Source organism: Ctenocephalides felis, unplaced genomic scaffold (assembly GCF_003426905.1).
Source record: "Ctenocephalides felis isolate EL2017-DRISC unplaced genomic scaffold, ASM342690v1 CF-g0.4_SCAFFOLD_03572, whole genome shotgun sequence".
NCBI classification, from domain to species: domain Eukaryota; kingdom Metazoa; phylum Arthropoda; class Insecta; order Siphonaptera; family Pulicidae; genus Ctenocephalides; species Ctenocephalides felis.
The window spans coordinates 28,575,630-28,601,467 of record NW_020539726.1 but is presented as its reverse complement, the minus strand read 5'-3'; the positions used below and the strand labels follow the sequence as shown (position 1 = coordinate 28,601,467).

The 25,838-nt window shown below is 30.9% G+C and overlaps 1 protein-coding gene across 1 annotated transcript in view; it reads left to right on the top strand.

Annotated features, from left to right (window-relative positions):
• The window catches only part of LOC113388336 (homeobox protein 5-like), a 231,617-nt gene extending 207,859 nt beyond the window's left edge, over window positions 1-23,758 (top strand). Inside the window, exons 2-5 of the mRNA XM_026625725.1 lie at window positions 15,489-15,885; window positions 18,357-18,542; window positions 22,899-23,222; window positions 23,299-23,758. Coding sequence (XP_026481510.1) covers window positions 15,489-15,885; window positions 18,357-18,542; window positions 22,899-23,222; window positions 23,299-23,758 — 1,367 coding nt within the window. The remainder of the gene's footprint in view (window positions 1-15,488; window positions 15,886-18,356; window positions 18,543-22,898; window positions 23,223-23,298) is intronic.
• Window positions 23,759-25,838: the final 2,080 nt, after the last annotated feature.

Below are 25,838 nucleotides of genomic sequence, written 5' to 3'. Positions count from 1 at the left end.
AGAACAGATTTTGGGTTTAGTTAATGCAGTGGCGTACCTAGGGGGGGGCGGTGGGGGCGGTCCGCCCCGGGCGGCACTTATTTTGGGGCGGCATTTTTTAGTTTATTCATACATAGTTGTAAAAAGCAACTTATTCATTTTATATTTATTAACTTCCGTAGGGTAAGTTATAGTAATGGACCGAAAATCGAAAATGAAATTTTTTACATTTCTTCACGTTTTGAAGGTTTCTGAACATTTTGGCATACCTCAGAAAAAATGGAAGTGTGTGTGTTTTGTGTGTCCGCATTTTTTCGTTCACGTTTTCGGGCGCCCCGATCAACCGATTTGATGGTACAGAAAATAGAAATCGAGTTTTTGAGAGAATGAAACATCCGATTTAATTGATGCAAAAAACTTCAATTTGTAATGATGAGGAGAAGTGGTGATTAGTTTTTGGCAAAGGCAGAGATACCAAGCAAAATGTGCAAAAAATATCTATTTTTGAGAGAACTAAGCATCCGATTTGAATGATTCAAAAAACTTTCTATGTGGATTTTAATTTGAATTCTACCTAAAGTTCAAATGCTCACTTATATACTTGAAATAAATAATTTTAACTTTGTAATTCAGTTTATATATTTCTTATAAATATTAGACAATGCCCTTTATTTCAAATTTGATTGATTGAGTTTTGTTTATTTACTTTTCTGTAAACATATATAAGTTACAGTATTTATAAACAATAGTATTTGAAAACATTTAATTTTCCTCGAATATATCATTACAGTACGGGAAGTTCCAGCAATTTGCCTTAACTTACAATGCCATACACCACTAGTTAACTTCCCCAAGGAGAAGTTTATGTTTTCATCAAAAAATCCGAATCGCTAATTTTATGTTTTCTCGACGTTTCAAGCCATTCTGAATCGAATGAGCCCAAATTTCGCAAAAGTATGTGTGTGTATGTGAACAGATTTTTTGTCGTAAATCGTCGTTTTTTCAAAAACGGCTAGACCGATTTCAAAAATTTAAAAGCCACTCAATGTATCTCGATGAGGACTATTATTTGTCAGTTTTGTGCGACGATCGGCCAAGCTGTTTCTTTATAAATCGCAGAAAAGTGAAAAAATTTTCGTCTACGTTTTAGCCTGCAATTCTGCATTGATTTTGAAATTCAAAACCGTTCGAAAGATATTAGTTGGGAATCGTGCTGATTAGGTAGAGATCGGCAGGGCCGTTTTCTTAATAAAGTTTTTAAAAAAAAATTTTGACTATTCTTATGATTATTTTTTGACGGTAGATACCATAGTCTTCTAGATCATACTAAAATATTACGGTCCTACGACGACTGGTTTAGCTTTAAAAATTCGTCAAAGTTTGCAAAAATTAGTATGGTCTTTTTGACATTTGTCAAAATTAGACCTTTGATCGACGTTTTCTCAAAAACGCCTGAACCGATTTCAGAAATTTAAAAACCATTTGATGTATCTCGATGAGGCATATCGTTTTTCAGTTTTGTCGGTCGACGGTCGGCCGAGCCGTTTCTTTGTAATTTGGAAAGAAGTGTTAAACTTTTCGTCCACATTTCAGCTCATACTACCGAACGGATTTTAAAAAATTAAAAACTGTTCGAAAGACATTAGTTGGGATTGATACTGATCAGTTTTAGGTGAAAATCTACCGAACCGTTTTCTTGTAATTAACTGTTGAAAAAAAATTTAAGCCGATTTTTATGAAACTTTCTTTGGCGATGTATATCATTGCCTTATAGAACTTACTGAATTATTACGGCCGACAAGTAGTTCAATTTTAAAAATTTATCAAAGTTAGAGAAAATGTTTTTTGACGTTTGTTAAAAATAAAATTAGATGATTTAGTTGGTATAACATAACGATAGTGTACTTGGTCTTGAACATAGTAAACCATTAAAGTCCTACGGAAACTGGTTCAATTATAATTATTGATTAATTAAAATTATTGATATTTGAAAATTTGCTTTTAGAAAATACTCCGAGATAACGTGTTTGTTCGTTCGTTTGCAATGATGTGTAATAAATCCACTCGGAATACTTTTAATCACTCATAAATTAATTTATTTTTTATTGATTAAGGGGGTCTTCCTATGTGATGAGTTGAAAAAATTGAATTTTTTTTATTTCATATTTCGGTAGATTATACCTTTAAAAATAACATATTAAAATTTCAAATCGATATCTCAAATAGTTTTTGAGTTACAGCCATTTAAAAAGTATACATATAGTATATAGTACAACGATCATTTTATCTTTAAACGCGTTTTTCTCAAAACTGTGTTTTTCAAACTTCGTCTCCATTGTATCTCAGAAACGGCTGGACCGAATTACTTGAAATTTACAGGGCACATTCAATATATTTAAGCGCATGGAATGATCTATTATCAATCAAAAATTTCAAAACTCCGATTTTTTATAGCGCCTAATTTGCAACTTTTATTTCAAATGTCTATAAAACATACAATTTTTTTTGTATTTATTTGATTGTAGTTCATTCCGTGCTCTTAAGCCTACAAATTAAAACGCCGTTTATTTTTTTTTGGTCAGATAAGCCGATCAGCCGGAATCGTGGAGACAGTGGGAGCTCTTTTTTTTTGAGAGGGGGGTGTTTAGAGCGCTGTAACTCTAGTTGGACTAAATTTTTTTAGCTGAAATTTTATATTTATACTGTCCAAATATGTATTAATAAATGATAAAAAACTTGAAGCTCTAACTATTTACTGGTCGTAGAAAAAAAATTCTAAAATATCTCTAAAAAACAGGCCGTCACATAGGAAGACCCCCTTAAGTCGATTATTTACACATTTCGGGAAGTTCATGTAACTTGCCTAAAGGCAAAATACCAGTACCAACTAGTTTTCTTTCTTGAATTGTCAATTTTTTTTGAAAATCAGGGCTGGCGGAAGGCGGGGTCTGCTAAGTCTGCAAAGCCTTGGGGCATTATATAAATATGTTGACGAGTGCATAAAAATATGTCTGAAAAAAATTACTCTGTGTAATAATTAATATTGATTAAATAACTTAATAATTTTTTAACTTCCGTAGGGTAAGTTATATATAGTAATCGCAAAAATGTCGAAAGTGAAAATTTTTATATATACGTGTTTCTGAATTTTGGCATATCTTAGAAAAAATGGATGTGTGTGTGTTTAGATACAAACTTTTGTCGATGATTGTAGGAACACGCATGAACCGATTTGAACAAAACATTCGATTCGTACTGATAAGACGTGCTAATTACTTTTTGACAAAGGCAGGTCTAGCCGTTTCAAAGATACGGGGCAAAAAAGCCAAAAATTGTAATTTAGTTCTTGAGAGAACGAAGCGTCCGTTTTAAGTAATTCAAAAAACATTTTATTTGTATTGACTAAACAAAGAACTGTTTTTGGGATGACAGGTCTAGAGGTCTAGCGATTACGGAGAATCAAAATAAATAGTAAAAAAATGACATATTTGGCGGTCCAAAATGATCATTAGACATATCCACGTCAAATTATCTGATATTTTCTAGAGATTTTAATAATAAGAACAAATTTAATTTACATTTCTATGGGTTCCGTATCAATGTCTAGCTGTTTCGCTTCGATATTTCGTCTCCAAAACAGCTGCGCAGCGCGATTGATTTGAGAAAAAGTTACAAATTTTCAAAAAAATTCAAAATATAAAAAAAAAAATTCAAAAAAGCCATTTTTTTCAAATCTTTTAATCTTTTTTAAAAATTTTATGTTTCGGTGCGAGAAGTGCCAGCAATTTGCCTTAAGGCACGATGCCATGCACCTCTAGCTTATTTGTATTAATTGATGAAAACTACTACTTGGCTGACTTATAATTGAAAGGGCGGCAATCTGGAGACCGCCCCGGGCGGCAAAAATTCTAGGTACGCCACTGAGTTAATGTACGAGTGTAAGGTTGTGATGAATTTGTCGACGATACTTTCAACATTTATAAAAATTAATATTTTTGAACTTCCATCGAATGAAAACAATTTTGGAAAAACTTATGTGCACGTATGTGAGCTATTTGTGATATTTCACTTTTTATCCTTGTTTTTTTTCAAAAACACCTGGACCGATTTAAAAAATTTGAAAGTCATTCGAGGTAACTGGAGAGCGACTTGTGCGACCAATGCATTATTATTAATAATGCATTGTTCTATTATTAATTTGTCCAGTTTTAGAAATACGTTAATTTTTTTGTTTGTTTTGATAATAGTACAATTGCTCTTCCCTGTTTTAATGTCTTACGCGATAATAGTTGTGGGTTGTATATTTATGGTTCATGTCTCTGTAAATGCTAAGTAGTTCATGAGGAATCGCGATAGAAAAAAGCTTTCTCTCCTATATGATTTCTACAATTCTAGATCAATTAGTTGAAGATATATGCTTTATATGAATTGCATCCTACTTATTTACATATATTAAAAAACTATAAAAATGAAAAATCGTACAATTTAATCCAAATAGGACTAAACCTATGTTTTTATACTATGTGTATAGTGCAGTAAATGGAGAGGAAAAAAAGGTGAACCTCTGAATATTTTTTACTGTGCTTCACTTCTCGTAATGAAATTTTGGAATTAGGCTAATCTTACCTTGAAGTTCAAAAGTGAAAACAATTTCGACTATGTCGCCACCCCAATTATCATGTTGGCAACTAAGTAAGTGCGGAATTTTGTTAGAAAGTCAGAAACATTTTTTCATTGAACTAAATAACTTTATTCTTTATCCATTTTGATCCATGTTTTTGTCATCTTTGAAGTTGCATCATCATCCCACTTTTATAAAACTTCCAGTTTTCATTAGCAAGAATTTGAATCAGGTACAATTTGACACCATGATAATTATTGAATATTTTACCATTCAAAAAGTTCAAGTTCAAAAAGTTCAAGTTCATAGATAAGGAAATAGATAGTTTACTTGCAGGATATGTTGAGGTCATCGGAATAATTGCCAATTTTGTCGCTAAAGGTCGTAACAGGGTGTAGAACTTTTTGTAAGAGGTTTACATATCAGATAATTTTGGTTGATGTACATGTCTTTCTAATCAACTTCAACTGAACGACCAGAGCTTTTTTTTTTATTTTTGAGTGAAAAATCATCATAACAACATATGGTAAACCTATTTTGATACTGTAGTTTTATAAGGTTTCGTCACCATAAATAGCGCGTAACTTTTTGGGCATAAGCTAAATTTTGGGCATAATTGCTAGCCAAACCAATATAAACATACTGCAAAGGTCAAAAATTAAAATTAATAAAAAATTACTAGGGGCGCTCAAGTATGTCCCGAATTGGCTGATCCAGCATGACTCCACTATGTTCACAGTAATAGACGAAATCAGAAGATATGCATCTAAGTACAAAACCAGACTAGAAGATCACATGAACCAACTTGCCAAAGTCTTGCTTTTATCAAATATACCAAGAACTAACCCTCTAGATTTAGCAAATAACATATAATATAAAGTTATCATTACTATTCAATAATTTTATCTCATCCATTTTTATACTTAAAAGACTACTACCAAGTAGCATTTTGAAATATTATATTTACACATTTATCACCAAAATTACTGAATGCCTTACCCGAACCAACTCGCCAAAAACTTTCATAAAATATACCCAAAAGACTCAAAAGCACTAACCCTCTAGATTTAGCAAATAACATATAATGTAACGTTATTATTGCTGTTCTGTGATATTATCTCATCTATTTTCAAACCTAAAATGACTACCACTGGTTATTTTAAAATTTTATAATTACACATTTGTCACCAAAATTACTAAAAACCTTACTAGGCAGACTATAATTATATGGAAATTAAAAATCAGGAAAGTGATTTTTAAATGTTATCCTATTACACAAAGGCTTATTAGCAATACAAATTGTGCAGGATAACTCAATTAAACCACATTCATTCTCAGTCATAAATTTCTCCTTTATAATTATGTTAATGAAGTTAATTATAAAACATTCAAGCACGAGCCAAGCGGTTGGTTTTTATTTCATATTGTTCCAACACAATTCTGATTGGCTGCAATATAGTAGATGAGACTAAGATTTTATAAAAATCAACAGGTTTTCGAGTGAAGTTCATAAATATGATAATGTTATGAATTATTTCGTGCCGATATGGATCTATAGCGGATGCTCGGCTTGTTGTGATGTACGATTTCTTCCGCGAGGGGTCAACGCGTCTCAGTCCGTTCCTCTAGGTTAGGCATTAGGCAGGTAGGTAGCATTCGCGCTGATAAGCGTGCTCCATCGCCTCTCTGATAGCATTTCTTGGCCAGAGATTCTCATTTTGTTAACTGGTGTGATTTATTGGTAAACGAATTTCACTTCAGATACGAAACAATAATATTTATTACCATGTATAAACTATTGGTGTATAACATTGTGCCTTCAAGCAAATTGCTGAAACTTTCCGTTCCATAAATTAAATTTTTAAAAGCTCCAAAAATTTTTTGAAAACTATGTGGAAGTTAGATTTTTAAGAATTTTGAAATTTGTGAAAAAAAGTTTTTTTTGAAAAATTAGATTTATTTTTTGAATTTGCTTTTTCTAATTATTGAATTTTTTTGAATATTAAGAATATTTCTCAAAGCAAGCTATTTTAGAGATGAATTATGGAAGCCATAACAAGCGTAAACTAATGGTGCATGGCATTGTGCTTCCAGATAAATTGCTGGAACTTTCCGTCCCATAATTAAAAGTTTATAAAAACTTTAATTTTTACATAGTTCTTAATTTTTTTTAGATTTTTAGGAACCTTGAAAATAATGAAAAAAGATTTTTTTGAAAAAATAGATTTATTTTTAAATTTCATTTTTTTTAATTTAAGCTCTAATTTTTTTTGAATATTTTTAATATTTTTTAAAGCAAGCTATTTTAGAGATAAAATATCAAAGCGCGTAAACGCCGCGTTCCAGCTTAATGGTGAAACATAACATATTACATTTCATATGGTACTTCTAGAAATGTAAACAAAATTGTACATATTATTAAAATCTCTAAAAATTTTATGCGCTTGTGCCTAATGATAATTTTTCTACGCCAAATGGCTTTCTTCAACTATTTTTATTGGATCTCCGAAACCGCTGGATCTGCCTTCCCAAAAATTGTTTTTGTGAAATGTTTTTTGATTAACTCATAGAAATGTAAACATAATTGTACATATTATTAAAATCTCTATAAAATATCTGAGAATTTGATGTGCTTGTGTCTAATGATCTTTTTGAACGCCAATTGGCTTTTTCAACCATTTTGTTGAATCTCCGAAACCGCTGGATTTGCCTTCCCAAAAATTGTTTTTGTAAAAAAACAAAAGTGTACATTTGAAATCTTTATAGAATATTCGAGAATTTGATGAGCTTGTGCCTAATGATCATTTTTGAACGCCAAATGGCATTTCTTTATCTTTCTCCATTGGATCTCCGAAACCGCTGGAATTGCCTTCCCAAAAATTTTTTTTGGTGAAAACTTTTTTGAATAATTCAAATTGGACGCTCTGTTCTCTCAAAAATTGAATTGCAATTTTTTGCACTTTTTACCTCGTATTTTCGAAAGCTGATCAGCCCATCAATTTGAATCATTTAAATCGGTTGATCGATGCTCTAAATCGTGGATGAAAAATTGAAATCAAACAACTTTTTTAAGATATGTAAGATTAGGATCTGAGAGGAGTTATAAAAAGTGTATTCATTTACAATCTTTGAATTTCTTAGCTTAAATCGTAGATAAAATCTTCAAAGCTCATATAAGTAGTTGTTTTCTACGATTTTAAAAGAAAAGGCAGCAATAAATTATAATTTATTACATCAACTTGCATATCCATTTTTGCTTTTTTTCTAATTATTATTTTTTTCAACTCTGATTCATCAATCACGATTTGAACAGTATTTTATATCTATAGATAATCATTTAATTAGTTACCCCCGTTATGGAGTAGGATACTTAATAAAAAATATTAAAATTATTAAAAATGAACGATAATTATTATAAGAAGTTTTGATGTCATAAAATCAGTTTAATCATATTTTTTTTTTAACTCGTTTTATTTAGAAATCAGAAATACATAAAAGTTTAATCATATTTGAACATATTTGGTATCATAGCATATTAATAATTTTACCCAAGCCAGGTACTTAGTTTTTCATTTTCTTATATGGTATAGTGCATATATGTAATATACTCGTATATTAAAATAATTATTATAAAGTGTTGCATCTTCCAACCGTCTATAAATAGTATTTCGTATTAATTAAATTTGTATTTATATTATTTATAACGTTCTGAATTACGAAATTACTTGAAAAAACATCGGTGCATTTTATTGGTATAACGAGTACAATGTTATCTTTAAATATATAAAATTATTTATTTATTCATGCCAGATATGTATTTAAGTCAATAACATAAAGAATTTTCTGTTACCAATCATATATTGAAAATAAGTACAATCAGGCGTGATATGAAGTACCTATTTGTGATAGCCATCATATGAAAACGAAGAAAATATAATACGTCGTGAATTTTTTTTTTTCAAAAATAGTGAATCGACGGGCAAAACTAGTTAAAAAGTAATTAAAAGGGTACTATTAAATATACTATGATTTATCGAAAAATTGCTATAATAAGTATTAAGACAACTCTACTCTACTCTACAACTCTACTCTCTATTATGTACAATTGATTTAATATCTCATGTAGGTAGATGATCGAATGAATATAAATAATTAAAAAAAAAACTATTTTGACAAAATTCAATTTTACTCAAATTACCTTATGAAGGACTCGAAAAAAATATTACAGAAGCGAAAAACGAGGAAGAATGGAAACTTTATGTATTGGAATATTTTTAACGTGGTATACCGTTAATGGATTATCTTAGAACTTCTAGGTTCTAAATGATAATAATTTTAATTGAACTTAATTTAATATTAAATATGAATAGCAAAAAAAATGATGAAATAGAGATTTATAAGATAACCAGGTTCACGATAAAGTACATACATTTAATATTAAATATTAATAGCAAAAAATGAAGAAATAGAGATTTATAAGATAACCAGGTTCACGATAAAGTACATACATTTAATATTAAATATTAATAGCAAAAAATGAAGAAATAGAGATTTATAAGATAACCAGGTTCACGATAAAGTACATACATTTAATATTAAATATTAATAGCAAAAAATGATGAAATAGAGATTTATAAGATAACCAGGTTTCCAAATAAGTACATATGTTGAGATTTGCTCAATGTTTAGGAATAGTGTTAGATCGTGGCCCGTCCGCCCATTCGCCCGTCGATCCGATCTGGTATGCGTTAACCGGGCTTAATGGCTAGGTCTGGGTCTGGCGCATCGCGCGTGTCGATTACGGATAATTGCCCTCAACTCTGGCTGGCTCTGGCTATCTTCCTATATATACGAGTAGGTACACTGGACGGTAGCGGATTAGCAGAGCGTCGCTAATTATCATGCACCGCTGATCTTGACAACCGCATTCACATTCGCCATGTATTAGACGCGTTTAAGCATTCAATTTTTTAATTTCAGTTCTACGACTCCCAACTAATTGGCTACGAACCGAATAACAAATAATAAATACCGAAGTCAGAGCATAGCGCACTGCTCGAAATCACGCGAGGTGCTGCTGTGATTTATTAAAAATGAATGGGTACAAGCAGGATTAATGAAAAAAGTATCAAGGGAGTTGTTTTTGGTACTACGTCAATCCTATCTGACATGCAATGAGAAAAAATATGTTTGATTTGACAATTTTTCAATAACTTGTCACTTGGTTCTTTGGCAAAAAGATCTACTATTTTACTTTTAAATGCCTTACTTTACTTGTGTTTGAGATAAAAGTGTTGGATTTTTTACCCGAGAACCTATAAGCCTTGCTCTACTTCACTTATTACCTGGTCTACCAGATGACTATTTGATCTTTACATCACTGTATCCAACTCAGTCTATTTTTTCTTTAATAATATCCAACGGACAATTGCCTCGTATTATCTATCATTTATAAATTTAATGATCATTCGAGATCCATGATACTCCAGTACTTATTGGTTAGGTATCATTGATTGGGTCTGACCTGTGCACCTGTGTTCTTTGGATTGACCTTAGGTTGTCTTTTCATATTGAGAAACGCGCTGCTTTTACCTGCCAATTATATACCGCGATGAGAAAACATTAATAGTAAGAGAGTTTGATATTAAATATCAAACATAAAATTTTACACTAAATTTGTGTAAGTAAAAAACTGGTGATCTTTGTTTTTGTTGTATTGGCTTCCAATTTACATCTTTAGTCACTTACAAACTGGTGATTATTTTACTGATTTTGTACCATGTAGTACCATGAAATTCAATTTATGTTCATGTTTCATTATCGGGAAAAAAAATTAAATAAGATTATAAAAGCTATTGTCCGGATCCTAGTCAGGATAAATCATTTATTTATAATTTGTTGATTATAATCATATTTTTTAACTATATGGTCTTCACTTTATATTAGCTTCTACCTTTTATGAGTACGTAGTAATACAAAGTGACAATTCCTAAGTTGATATGGGTAATTATGATATTAGCCAAACTTAAGCATAATTTAATTTTGAACAAATTTCCCAAATTCGTCATTCATATAAATCGAATGGTTTCGGATTTGTAAACGATAATGTAAATCAATGTGCACAATTGGTGTACTTTATCGAGTTTCCAGTTTCACTCAGATCAAGAGGTATATTGAGTTGATATAGATCAATATGATGTTAGACAAACATATCCATTTTTCAATTTTGAACAAATTTCCTAAAAGCATCACTTATATTGATCAAATAGTTTTGGATTTATAAACGATATTGGGAATAAATGTGCACTTTTAATCCACATTGTAGTTTCTAGGCCATTATGATGTTTGGCAAACATGTTCATAGATGTTTGTATGGATGCAAAAATTGTACAAATTACTTTCTGGCCCTCTGTCTATGATTGAAGTGAAAAACATTAATAAGCGCGTTCGCCTTAGTTACGTGAATCCATCCGTTCATCCGTCTATTCATTCAACCAACTACTATCTCTTATTATTATAGTCGCCTTGCAATATCTTGGATGCGAATTGTAATTTCGAAAACGCATTTGGAGGGATTTGGCACCTATAGCCCATCTTGGAAATTCATGATATAAGTTAAAGCTATGAGATTTCAAACAAAAGTCTCAGGGTAAGATTAAGGTCAAGGACCAGATGACAGATTTTTGAAAAACAGCAAAAAAATACATTTTTATAAAGATGAATTAGATGGGAGATTTACTGAACATATTCTGATAGGCTGTTTGTTTGATGTGTTATTAGTTGCGACCTAAGTCTGTTTTTACACGGTAGATTGGTTCCAGAAGAAGCCGTGTAAAAAAAAAATCGTGTAAAAAAAGACATTGATCTTATACAAAAATGGGTGATTTGTTCCTAATCTCTAAAACCTATTAAAATTAGTGAAAAACAAGAATTTTTAGGGTATTCCCCTAAATTAGTGCTATTCACATTTGCTTTGACCAATAAAAATTGTTTGTACGCGCTAAAGGGGAATTCACTTAAATCTTTAAGCTAGTGTTCGCAAACTATCGATACTATCGATGGTTTCAGACTTTTTTCTTTCATAAATACTTTTTTGTGATATGAACATACTTCGCAAAAATTAAATTTGACAAAAAAAATTTGAGTACATAAAATTTTAAATCGTGCTAAATGGAATAAAATCGTGCAAAAAAATTAAAAATATTCAATTTTCAAACCGTGTTATATCAAAACCGTGTACAAAAAGACCGTGTAAAAACAGACTTAGGTGTAATTGGTTTGGTTTTTACAATACAATTGTTCAAAGTCAAATTCGTCCTTTGTGCACCGGCTACCACATTGAGAGCCAACAAAAAGAAAACTTGATTGATCAAAATAAAATAGGTGATGTAATGTTTCCACAAGAAACTGGCAATATAACATAGCTATGCTATCTTGGAATTGGCCAATAAATACTATCTATCTATTAGGTTGACGCCACCTGTTCTAATTCGTGGTTACTCTACCGTAGCTACTAGTGCGCTTTTAATAAGCAAGAACGAAACGGTTAGTTAAGAAAGATAGACTATACGTATAGTATCGCATGATAAATGTTTTGCTATTACGAGATACCTTCTACGGTTATGGTCACTGGTTACGCAGATAACTAATGGTTGTGTCTAAGATTTCAGAAACGTACCCTGAACATTTCTGTTCAGGGTACCGTAAATGAACAAGAAGATTCTGAATCAGAAGCCATGAAGATTGAATACGAGACGTATGAAGGAACAATTTTTTAGAAAAACTGCATAAGGTTTTTGCTACTTGATATCATTATCATCCACGCTTGACAGGGTCAACTTATTACTTTTGTTCACATTTATCTAGTTATTGCTATTATTCTAGTTATTTATCTAGATATGGCTGATTACACATATATTGCCCTCTACTTTAAATTTCAATTGTTTTTGCGAATATAATAGTGGTGGACCTTGAAGCCCTATCCTGCTCTACCTGGAATGAAGATGTTCACTATCTTATTTTTAATCTTAGGTTATCTATCTTGGACTCGAAGAAGTCAATACATATTTGCGATTTTTTACTAATTGTTATTCCTATTTATTTTTGTTTTTGTTGTGATATCAAAACATTGTTCTTTTCACATATAGACTACACATTATTGGTGTGATTAAACTTTTTTTTCAGTAAATGAAAATATAAGTTTTCTTTCAAACCTCCATTATTATGTATGTTTAACGCGCGCCTCAGCTCGGGAATATAATTATTGTATATAATATATAATAATACACAAGAAAACTCATTAAATACATGCCAGCTCGTGCCAACCTACTGGCTAACTAGAAGACCATAATAATCATTAGATAGAGATTATGTTAATGACATTTAACTAACAAAATATTTTAATGATATCATATTATTATATTGTAACTCGTATTTAGCTTCATTATGGCGATTTACTCAAATTATAGCAATTAGGAAAAAACAAGCAAAATCCAAGATTCTCATAAGCAATATAAAGCTACCGACGAAAGAAGTCAGAACACTTAATAGTATGATAACAACAGATCTAACTCATGATGCACAAATATGGATAATTATGTCTAGTTTTTTTAGTTGTTTAAGTTTATGAATACAATCTGTGTACAGGATATTGTCGCAATACTGCATTAACCGTCAATTACAATTTTATGGCCATTACAACTAATAGCTTCGTTTTTCATTGTTCAATAATCAGTGTTCAGCTCATCAATTGCTAATTGCAATAAATTTAATAGATGAAAAACACACGTGGTCACGCATTCGTCCAACGATCATGATAATCACAACATTTAATTACTTCATTAGCAACAATAGGAACAACTCTTATTGTTCTTTAGTAATGAAATTTAAAAAAAATTCAGATGTATGAGAATTACCACTTTTTTCCAAATAAATGTCTGAGATATAATATAGAATAAATGAGCATGTAATACATGCTTTAAGTTGACAATAATACTGAATTATTTTTACAAATACAACTTTGAATTGCTCTATTTGAAATAATAGAGAAATATGGTGCAATTTAAACTTGCAATGCTAAAATTAATGCAATAAAAATTACTAATTGTATGAAAATTGTAATTTTTTACTAATATATCATTAAGATATTCAAGTTTTCATGTTTTTGACTAATTTGTTTCTAAATTAGAGAGTAACTGTGTCACAAAATATTGCACTTAATTTGTATATTAATCATACATGTTACATATATAAGGAGATATTCATAAAATATGAAAAGCAAATTAGATACTAATAGTCTTGCAAACTTGGAATTTTTTAGGGAAATTTAATTAAAAATTTTATAATAGAGTTCTTAGATAAAATACCACCAAACTTTAATTTTAATGTCGAACTTTCTGCCCAATTTAATCACTTACCTGAAACCAAAAATTATAAATTCATGATACAACCATATTCGTTTTTTTATATTTATATTCTTAAATAATTCTTAATCATATCTCATTAATAAATTAAATATTAAAAGAGTATTAAAAGAGTAAAGAGCTACAAGAGCAAAGATTATTATTAACCAAGTTAAAACAGATATTCCTGAAGAAAAATACATTGACGACAAAATATCATATATCAGGTATTAATAATAAATAATATAGGTATTAATAACTAAAATATTTTAAATCAGTAAATTTTCAGTAAATTTGCTTTTTGTGGAATATACATGAAAAAAATAAATTTTAAAGACCAATTAACTGTTTGAATTTATGCTTTTGAATTTATAATAAATAGTTATGAAAATCAAAACTTCTCTATTAAAAAAACTAAAATATCCTATTAATCCTTAATCATTTCAAAACTGACACTAATATTTGATGTGCATAAGTCTAATGATCATTTTTGACCGCCAGGTGGCATTTTTTTAACTTTTTTTACTAGACCTGCTTTTATGAAAATTTGATCAGTTCTTCATCTTGTTAGTACAAGTAAAATGTTTTTTGAAATAATCAAATCGGGCGCTGCGTTCTCTTAAAAACTGAGTTAGCATTTTTGGCACTTTATGCCCCGTTTCTTCGAAACGGCTAGACCTGCCTTCGCCAAAAACTAATCAGGACGTCTCCGTATCAAATGTTCCCGAAATCGTCGACGAAAATTTGTATCCGCACACACACGCACACACACACGCGCACATACATTAACTTGTTCTAAGGTATGCCAAAATATTCAGAATTCTTTGAAACGTAAAGATATATAAAAATTTTCATTTTCGATTTTTTTGCGATTACTATAACTAAACCCTACGGGAAGTTAAAAATGAACTTCGTATGAGTTTTTTGTACAACTTTTATGTTGATTGGTTTGGCTGAGTATTTTTAAATATAAAAGTTTAGAAGTAATTAGATTATTTGTTGATTTGTGAATCAAAAAACTATTTAATTTCAACAAATTTTGCAGCTAATTTGTCAATGTTTTTTTATTTTCAAAAATTGTCACTCGGTTTTAATACTTTGCCTATGACGTCCATTTCAGAAGAAAATACTTTTTCTGAAAAATAACAATATGACCATATATCTTGTGATAGCAAATTCGCTGTATTTAAAGCAATGGCTGATAACACATCTTTTTCTTTTACTTTAAAATAGCATAAATAAACATGACATACTTTACTTGCTTTTGAGATAATGGTAGCGGACCTGTTTACCTGTGCACCTCGAAATCCTAATAATATTGATATTCATTGTCTATTGACAATTGCTGTTTGAAATCTCTGATATTCAGTAAGGTTTATTTTAAGAAAAAAAAATCTTCATTTAGAAACTTATTTGTTTAGTAATAAGACTAAATTTTGTGTGCCTTTTTTTCAATTTTATTATAATTTTATCTATTTTTTTTTCAGGTGACGGAGCCGAGAGCGAAAGTGCGGCAGGCGCGCTGCCGCCTAGCCTTCCCGCCGCCCCCGTGAGGGCGCGCGGCAAACGACGGACGAACCTCAACCACAGCAGCAACCATTCGACATCAATCCACCACCAACTTCAACATCAACAGAATCAGCATCAACTTTCAATTGCGTCTGGAGTCTCCCAGGCGGCACTTGTCACCCCCGCTAGCATGAACGGTGCTGCCGGAGCGGATCATCACATGAATAATAATAATAATAGTTTAAATAATAATAATAGCGGTGTTAATAATAATAATAACAGTAGCAGTCTGAATAATAATCACGCAGTGAAAAGTGAGAGGTTGAGTCCGGGCAGAGCGGCTTTGACGCCGGATAATCAGTCCAGTGCTAGCAGGTTAGTGGATAGAGATCTTTTGATATTGCTTAATTAAGATTTTACCTATAATGGTTGAAGACATATGTTCTCATAATTTCCAATGTTTGAAAAATACATTTTTTTAAAATAAATTTCGATTTTAGTTAAAAAAAGTTCGACTAATTTAAGAACTCTGAATTGCAGCTTTGAAAGTTTCATTTACATAAAGCGTATATTTAACATGGATTTTACAATTTTAAAACTGTTAACATTGAGTATAAATATTGTAATTAAAAAAAGGGTATAATTATATATTGATGATTTTTGGTGTTCCGGTAATTTTTATAGCGCAATAGATATTACTTGAGATAATTAAATTTTATCTTATTATTCCTTGAGCACCAATTAAAATTAAAATTAATGTTCTCCAATCATATGGGAAATTTACTGTTTCCTAGAATAATGTTAAATTTTTTTATCAAACCTATTTTCAAATATTGTTTTGATTCAGTTTAAATATTTGTAGATCAAGCAATTTTCTTATTGTATAAGACCAAATAAGTGCAAATAAACTTATGCCGAACCATATTAATTCAAATTTACCGCACCGTTTCTCCTGCGTTCTCGGTTGAAGTTTAAAGAAGTATAGATGATTTTTTTGCTTTTATATGAATTTGTTAAATGTAAATAATGCGTACTTTTACTGTTAGTTTAGTATAAAGAAAGTTGTTTGATTTTCCATCCCTCCAATATCGTCTTAGCGACAAGTAAACTCAGGCACTGTATTTTAAGTACAGCCCTGATTGATATAATTTTTTTATAATAAATTTTTTATAATATGTTTGTATATTGAAAACAATATTATTATAATTAGTTAATTTGGTTTTATTAAAATAATTTAAGTGAATAAATAAATTTAAATATTTAATATAAATGAAATTTGCTGAAAATGTAACAAATTTAAAATCTTAACAATTACAAAACGTTAAGAGCTTAAAAACTATAAAAATAATACTTAGCATATATCTGAAATGATCATTTAAATTATGTGCGTGATGCACTTCCATTAATGCGTATTAAACGGTGTTTGAGATGCATAAGACGCTAATCAAACACAAATGTTAACCCCGTTATGGATGTGCTAATGCATACTACTGACCGAAGCAAATATGATGATATACCTATGTACAACTAATTTTTTTATATAAATTTACTATGTAAATAAAACTCCCTTCATCATTGTAAAAATGCTTTTTTTGCTGTTTGCCGTGTACGGGGTGATAAGGGGCAAACAGGTCCAATGTATTATTTTTAATTTTAAAGGGATTTCACAAATTATTAGCTACATTATTTAACAAATGCAGAACATAAATTGGTAAGATTTTTTACAAAGATAACACTGTGTATAACTTGCAACTTAATTTCGTTTTTACTATTTTTATTGTTTTCACGTTTCCCAGGTAAAACGTTCAGTTGGTCCTTTTACCCCACCTACACGTGTAATCTGTAATAGAGGTTATATAAAAGAAACTGTTGAATCTAATTTAACAAGACAACTTATAAAACAATTAAATAACGTATTCACAAAAATTATATTATGGTTTCGTAACTTATAACGAGGGAAAATATTATTGTGGATTTGGATTTTGAAACATTGTCGTTTATCTTTCGTTAGCAACATTCATAAGAATTAAGTCGATGACTGGTTATACATCTCTACCTTCTATCTTCAAATATCGGTGTTAAAATGTTTTAATTATACCTGTTTTTGAGATATCGGTGGTGGAGATTTTTATGCGCCGACCTTTATGCCTCGCTCTATCCTATATGTATATATATTTTATTAGCAATAATTACCAAGTTTTAATTAAATGCACGTATAGTAATCAGCCTTACAATGTGCATGGACACACATATCCATCGTCATCGTGATCATATGAATAGTTATTTTCATCCATTTTTAACTATTTTGCACAAAGTGTGACAAACTTGCATTCGTTATTTTCTTTACATTAACTTTAGGTTAATTATAAATATAAACCAATTATAAATTATAAACTAATTATATATATATGAGTTAATTAAATAATTGTATTAATATTGTTGATAGGTTTGTCACAAACAGTTGTTTTTTGTTAATTTAGTATGAAGAAAGATGTTTGATTTTCCATCCGTTTCCAAATAGACGATCAGATTTTTTCAGTGTTATTAAGCTCTTTTTTCGAATTGCTGGAATTTATTAGATTTTCAAGTAGAATTATGTTTTTTCTGTCATCTACTACGTCTTGTCGACTTTTTTTCATGAGCACAATATCTTGACGATTCCTGGTATTTTTCTCTTAATCACCCTTTAATAAATCGGTTTCATTTTATTCACACTAGAAACGGCTACCATTGGGTAATCTTCCTAAATAAATTATGTAATTATAACACATTATTTACTGAATATCTTTACTAAACAGCTCTTAATTTAAATCATAACTAAGAAAATGTACTTCGTTTCCTTTCAGGTCTCGGAGTGTAACACCATCCTCTTCGAGTTACCCAGGAACGCCGCCTCAGAACCCCCACGACCGCGGCCCCAGTCCTGCACAAACGCAAGCCACCATCAGACACATGGAGCAAGTCATGGGGCGAAACTGTTCAGACTTCATACGCAGCCTGGCTGCCAAATACAACAACTCAAATCCTAATGAGTGAGTTTGATTTTAAATAATATTTTTAATTTTAGATAGAACTGGTAATAGACATATATTAAGGTTTCATAAGGGCTTAATGGAAAAAAATCATATATTTCACGATATTTGCTAGGTACTAAAAATACACGTGATGTTGTGTGGGGAGGGGGAGTAATCTTATATATAAAAATGAATCGCAAAATGTGTTGGTAAGCGCATAACTCAACAACGCCTGAACCAATTTGGTCAATTCTTTTTTTAAAATGTTTGGCAAAATGTTTTAGAATGTTTAAAATGTCCAAGGATGGTTCTTACGGCAAGAAAAATCGAATAATTGCCGGAGAAACCCTAAAAACAACCTTTTTCTTTTCCACATACAAACGTTTTCTAACTAAAACGTAGAATCAATTGGAGCTTTATTGCTATTAAAGTTCATATTAAATTACAAGCACTTACTGTATACTCCTTCTGAACGATTCTCCGGATTTTGATAAAACTTTCTGAAGATTGTTAAGGATGTGTGTGCAATATTGTAGAAATAAATGTAAAAAACTGCAAAAAACGACATGTTATTGTTTGCATTGAAAACAAATACAAACTATCATCTGCCAAAAATTTCAATTTACTTATGAACCTAGACAATATTAGAATATGTATAATATATTCATGATTATGAATAAGAAGAATGAAATATCTACATTATTATTACCAAAAAGCAGCTGAGATGTGCCATAAATTGAAATAATATAAGATACTGTATATCTATGGCAGATTGAATGATACACATATGAATAGGATATGACAAATTAATTCACTTAAAATATGAAATTAAGTATTAATCAAGGCCGGTCCTACCTTCAATGCAATGCATGCGAGAAATACGAGCGCACGTCTTAGGGGGCGCCAACACAAGATTCGGATAATTTCTTTGCATCTTTTACTAATCTCTCCACAATATTTTTAAAATTCGTAAGAATTTCACTTTATAACAACAAAGGGGAATACATGCAATTCGGCCCTCACGATTTCGATTAGGAGAAGTTTAAGATGCAATTTTGGATATCTTAAATAAAAAAAAAAAATTAATTTAATCCAACATGAAGTACCAGTGTTATGTTATGGTTATTATGGTTATGTTATACCGTTTAAAAGATTTCAATTTCCAATATAGTGTAGAAGTTGAGACTAATCATTTTATTTGAAGCAGTTCTACATTTAACATCGCTCATATTATAAATGTATATGCATTTTGGCGTGAAGAGTAATTTGAAAAACAATAATATTATCTTTAGGTAAACGGTAAATATTATTATATTATATTAAAAAATTGTAGACATGGGTACGGGACAATGTCTGTTGGGTCATCTAGTTTTAAATATAAATTCTTGAAAATGTTATTAATGACGCCCCCTAAATTGCACATTGTTTGATTTGTTTCACGTTAACAATTTTTAATTTCTCGAGAACAACTTCTGAAACTATATTGCGAAACACATTTTATAATTTATTATCACAATCGCAACAATGCTCCATTTATTATACATAGGAGAAAAAAGCTGCTCAGCGCTGTAGCCATTCCATTCTACGTTCTCGATAATATAGCTTCGTTTTTGTTTTCCGATAGTAACTTCTAACTGTAACGCAGCTTGAAAATTAGATTTAATCGGCCTTCCGCAGTAATCTTGCGTATAGGTGCAGTTTGCCCCGAGGACAATAATGTGGTAACTATGCTACACTAAAGTCGGTGTTCTAGAAAAATGACTTTTAGAACACCGGTGGTAATAGATTGAGAGCTGAAGAAGATAAATTACAAAGTTTTTGTAGTGCTATCAGAGAGAAAAGTTCAAATTTTTAAATTTTTTTTGAAAATTTTGAGCTTGTTAACTTCCTGAAGGAGAAGTTTATGTTTTAATAAAAAAAATCCGATTTGCTAATTTTATGTTTTCTCGACGTTTCAAGCCACTCTGAATCAAATGAGACCAAATTTGGAAAATGTTTGTGTGTGTGAAGATTTTTGTCGTAAATCGACGTTTTCTCAAAAACGGCTGGACCGATTTCAAAAGTTTAAAAGACATCCGATGTATCGCGATGAGTTCTAGCATTTATCAATTTTGCGCGACGATCAGCCAAGCCGTTTCTGTGTGAATAACAACAAAGTGAAATTTTTTTTGTCCACGTTTTAGCCCGCAGTTCTGAATCGATTTTGAAAATTCAAAAACCGTTCGAAAGATATTAGTGGGAATCGTGCTGATGAGTTTTTGGTAGAGATTGGCTGGGCCGTTTTCTTGTAATAAAGTGTTGAAACAATTTATTTCGTCGATTTTTATTCTTTTTATTACGATAGATACCATAGTCTTCTAGATCATACTAAAACATTACGTCCCTACGACAACTCGTTTAGCTTTAAAAATTCTTCAAAGTTTGCAAAAATTAGTATCGTTTTTTGGCATTTGGCATAAAATCAAAAACTGTTTGAAAGATATTAGTTGGGAATGATACTGATTAGTTTTCATGGTTGATTTGGTGGTTTTCATAGTTGATCATGGTCTTATAGAACTTACTGAAATATTACGGCCTTACGACAAATAGTTTAATTTAAAAATTCATCAAAGTTTGAGAAATGAGTATTTGTTCTTTTGACATTTGTTTAAATTGAAATTAGACGATTTACTTGGTATAACGATAGAGTACTTGGCCTTAATGAACATACTAAACAATTAAAGTCCTACAAAAAACTAGCTCAATTATAAAATTTATTGATTTTTGAAAATTTGCTTTTAAAAAATACTCCGACCGGGTTGACGTGTTCGATTTTCAATAATGTGTAATAAATTCACTTCGAATACTTTTAACTACTCATAAATTAATTTATCTATCATTAAGTCGATCATTTACACAAATCGAGAAGTTCATTTAAAGCAAAATACCAATAACAACTAGTTTAAGTATATTCGATCTGAGTACCTCTATAACCGCGGGTCGAGCTTTAAACAATTCGACTATCTAAATTTTCAAACAATACAAAAAAAAAAAAAATTTCATGAAAGTGATTTTTTTTCTCAAAAAATATTTTTTTCAAAATTTTCAAATTTTTTTAAAGCTTTTAAAAAATTTAAATTACGGAATGAGAATGTTCAGCAAATTGCCTTAAGGCACGATGCGATGCACCACTATTTTATTTTCATATTGAATCATAAACCTCAATTTTTCTTTCTGGATCTGCTGAAGGATCTCTATTTCGAATCACATATGTGTAGAGGCGCGTATTGCCCGATGTGTGCATGTATTATTATTGATAGTATGGCCTGATGCGGTGCTCTTAAACGGTTCGCCGCCATGTAATTACATCGGGGGCTCATCGCTAACGATATACATGTAAATGTGGCAACTCCCCATTGTAAGAGAATAATTGTCGGGTAGCAGTCGGTTCTATTCATGGTGCTAGATCGCTAGATCTTGGAACAGGGTTGTCAAATGAGGAAATGAAAACTTTCAGATTATATTTTATATACAACAACTATCTCACTTTGTTCACTAACATTACCAGCTAATCATCATTGTAGAAATGTGTTTTCTGCTGTATTTCAAAATGGTCCATTTTATCACAAAGATGGGGTAAATTGAAAGGGGTAAATCACAAATTGGGATTGGAATTTTACAAAATAATTGCTGTATTATTCGACCAATGCAAAACATAAATTTCATGGATGCATTTTTACAGCGATAACAGTGCTGATAACCCGGATCTGTTATTTCATCAGAAATATTCATCAGCAGAGGTCACTCTTGCAAAAAATGCTCTTTTAATAAAAGGGCTAATTTTATATTTTATCATATTATCTCTTATTTTGTTGTAAACTTTGTTGATACACTTATCCTGTGAATTTAGCTTTGTCATAGCTATATTTTTCTCAACCCTGTATTGATTAGATAATCTGATTTATGCACATGCATTCTATAAACTAAGCAATGACTATGATATTATCTGCAAGTGCGTAGTTTATGTTATAAGTGCAGCACTTACTGCTCATATACATCGAGCAGCTATTATAGAATGCGTTTTCTTTATTAGAGATGATAAAAAAACATCTAAGATTAACTGTTATGAATTGCTTTTGTAGGAGCTTATGTTGATGTACTCCTCATAATTTAAATTTTTTACCATGCAATATAGTTGTATACAGAGGTATTCTAAAAACGATAGACGAGCTTCAAAATTCAATTGTGGTTCATATAGGCATCTCTTTTTTTCAGGAAATAATTTACACTTTGTCTATGGAATAATTTTGTCTATTTTTTAATATGTGATAAGTCTAATGCATAATATTTTTCTAATCAAAGATGATACTGATAAAATAAATTATTTTCTTCTAGTTACTTTGGAGCAGCAAGAAACGGCTTCCCAGCACTCGATCCTCGATTCGCAGGTCCACCGTTCAAAGGGTCACCATTTCCAGGTCTTCTTGCTCCGCTGTTACCCGGAGCAGCAAGTTCTGCTGCTGTCAGCGTTTCTCCTTCGACATCTGCCACAAGTCAACGCGGTAGTCCGACACAACAAACGCTGGCGGCTACAGCTGTAGCTGCAACGGCTGCAGCAGCAGCAGCCCAAAGAGAAAGGCCGCTGGCTGCTGATTCGCCGCCGAAAACGAACGGGCGAGACTGGGCCATCGATGTATCCTGGATTTCCGTTTCCACCAGGTAATAATTGAATATATATGCAAGGTTTTTCTGGCATTGAAGTGTAATGTGATTTAATTTTTTTTTATTTTTGTAGGTTCTATGTTTCAACCTCTAATCGACATGAGCAGTACGCAAGCTCTCGTACAAATGATGCGAGCTGCCAAAGAAGACAAATGCAAACGCTGCTTAAAAACCCATCATCTCTGTCGCCGTCGGCAGCCACTACAATTCTTCACAGTCCTCCAACCTCGTCGCTTAATATTCCAAATACCAACTCCAATGCGTCATCTCTGGGGGGCCTGCCAACATCGGCAGTTGCTCCTTTAACAAAACGTTCGTCTACTGATAGTCATCCTTTAGATTTGAGTTCGGCGAATTTGGCAAAGAGGCCAAAAATGACCGATAGGATAGCAGGGAGTACGAAATCCTCGGCCGAAGTATCGCCTTCGATGCCTGCGCGCAGAATAGGTGTCCGGGGCCACCTCATTGTGAAGGCGATGTTGAACTGGCTTCGTGGGGCGTGGAAGACGTCTGCAATTTGTTGCTGGGATTGATATCTGCGCGGAATATTCACAGGTCAGTGACGATTTTGATTTATTAATTATATATTTAGAATTTTTTGCCTATTGATATCCTAATCTTTGATAATAACTATCAAAATTGACTTGCCTCTATTGTAGAGTCATGAATTTTAGGTCACATTTAAATCATCGTAAAAAATGACATTTTTTACTAAATTAGCTGATTTTATGTTTTCTCGACGTTTCAATCCATTCTGAATCGAATCAGACCCAATTTGGATAATTTTTTTGTATGGAAATGCCTTTATGCATCCCAGACTGGTCTCTTGTCTGAGTATGTCAGACACAATACCGCCTGTGTATAATACCGACTAAAACCTTTGCTTTGCCCTTGTCTCTGATCCCTACAGAAACCGCCGTTAGGCACTACTTTGTGGGGGGTAGGATCTAGAATGTTTCAATCTTGCACTGATTTTATACTTATTTTTATATGAGCGAAGTCCCACTCGCTCTTTCTCTTTCCATAGATCGCAGGTCAATTAGCACTTCTCTCGCAATTTATGGAAAAAATATGTTTGTGTATGTGAAGATTTCTTACCTTACATCGACGTTTGTTTTTTAATTTAAAACGTTTCTCAGTTTTGTGCGACGATCTGCCGAACCGTTTTTAGCAATCAAGAGAAAAGTGAAAAAACCTCGTTTTACATTAAAAAATTCTGACTCTATTTTAAAAATTCAAAACTATTTGAAAGATATTTGGAAATTATTAATTAAATTATACAGCCCTACGGCAAGTAGTTTAATTTTAAAAATGTATCAAAGTTTGGAAGAAAATAATGTCAAGAGTTGTGTCAAAAGTCGCTTTGGGATGTAATAAGACAAAACTTTTTTGAGTTGCTCGATTTTTTTAAAAATAGTAAAAATTGAAATTTGGGGATGAGGATAGTATAGTATATGCTCGCAAGAGTCTATAAAGAAGATTCTCTGAGAAATTTAAGTTAATCGTTTTAGTAGAACTCGAGAAATCATTTGCATCCAATAGAAAAAAAAAACTGTTTTTAGAAAACCTCATGGGCAAACAATTGTATCTGCGAAAATTATTCAAAATTTATAATCCTCTTGTACACATATTCTTGGGTAGTTAACTTTAAAAATATTTAAAATACAGAAAATATTTTTTTTTAATTTTTACAATTGAATTTTCCCTTAACTCTTACTTGGCATGAATACTTAAAGTTTTTAATTTTATACGAAAACAATGAAGAATGAGCGATTTGTTACACTTTTTTGTACCTAGTTGAAGCAGACTAAATGTTGCAAAAAATATAAATTAATGATCATATAATTTTTTTTATAGACAATATTAAAACATTCAATGTTTTCACAAAAAGTCCAAAAAATTTATTTATTCTTTAACAGACAAAATACATGTATTATAAGAATAATTACAATTTGACTTACCATTCCACATATAATATTTCTCTATAATACACATATAGTCAATGGCTCGTAATCTAAATTATTGATTGAGGCACCTAGAACAATCTACAATATAAAATAATTACAGTTTGTAATAATGGTCTAGTTTGTATTAAACATTTTGATTACAAAAGTGTAATATATGTTAGAGGCAAAATAATAGCAGTACAAGGCAATAACTAACATGATACTATAAACGGTAGTTAGTTGTTGTAGTATATCGATTTATATCTATAGATACTTATTAAGTTCTATTTTAATAAAATTGTGCAAGGAGAACTATTAACTATTAATATTGATTGTAGGCTTACGTAGTGGGAAGATTCAGTAGTAAATCTTAATTTTTATATTAATTTTATAACTTGCTATTTGTTACTTCACAATTATATTGTTATCATGTACATTTTTGATAGCTTTTTTTTAACAATCAGGAATACTAAAAGTTCTACTAGTAATAAAAAAAAAAGTCTTGAAAAAAAATTTTTTTTTAAAGGCAATTGTTTCATTAACACAAACAAAGAGTTTTTTAATCATTCAAATCGGATGCTTAGTTTTCTCAAAAACTGCAATTTTTTGCATATTTAGCTTCGTACCTCCGAAATGGCTGGACCTGCCTTTGCCAAAACTAATCAGC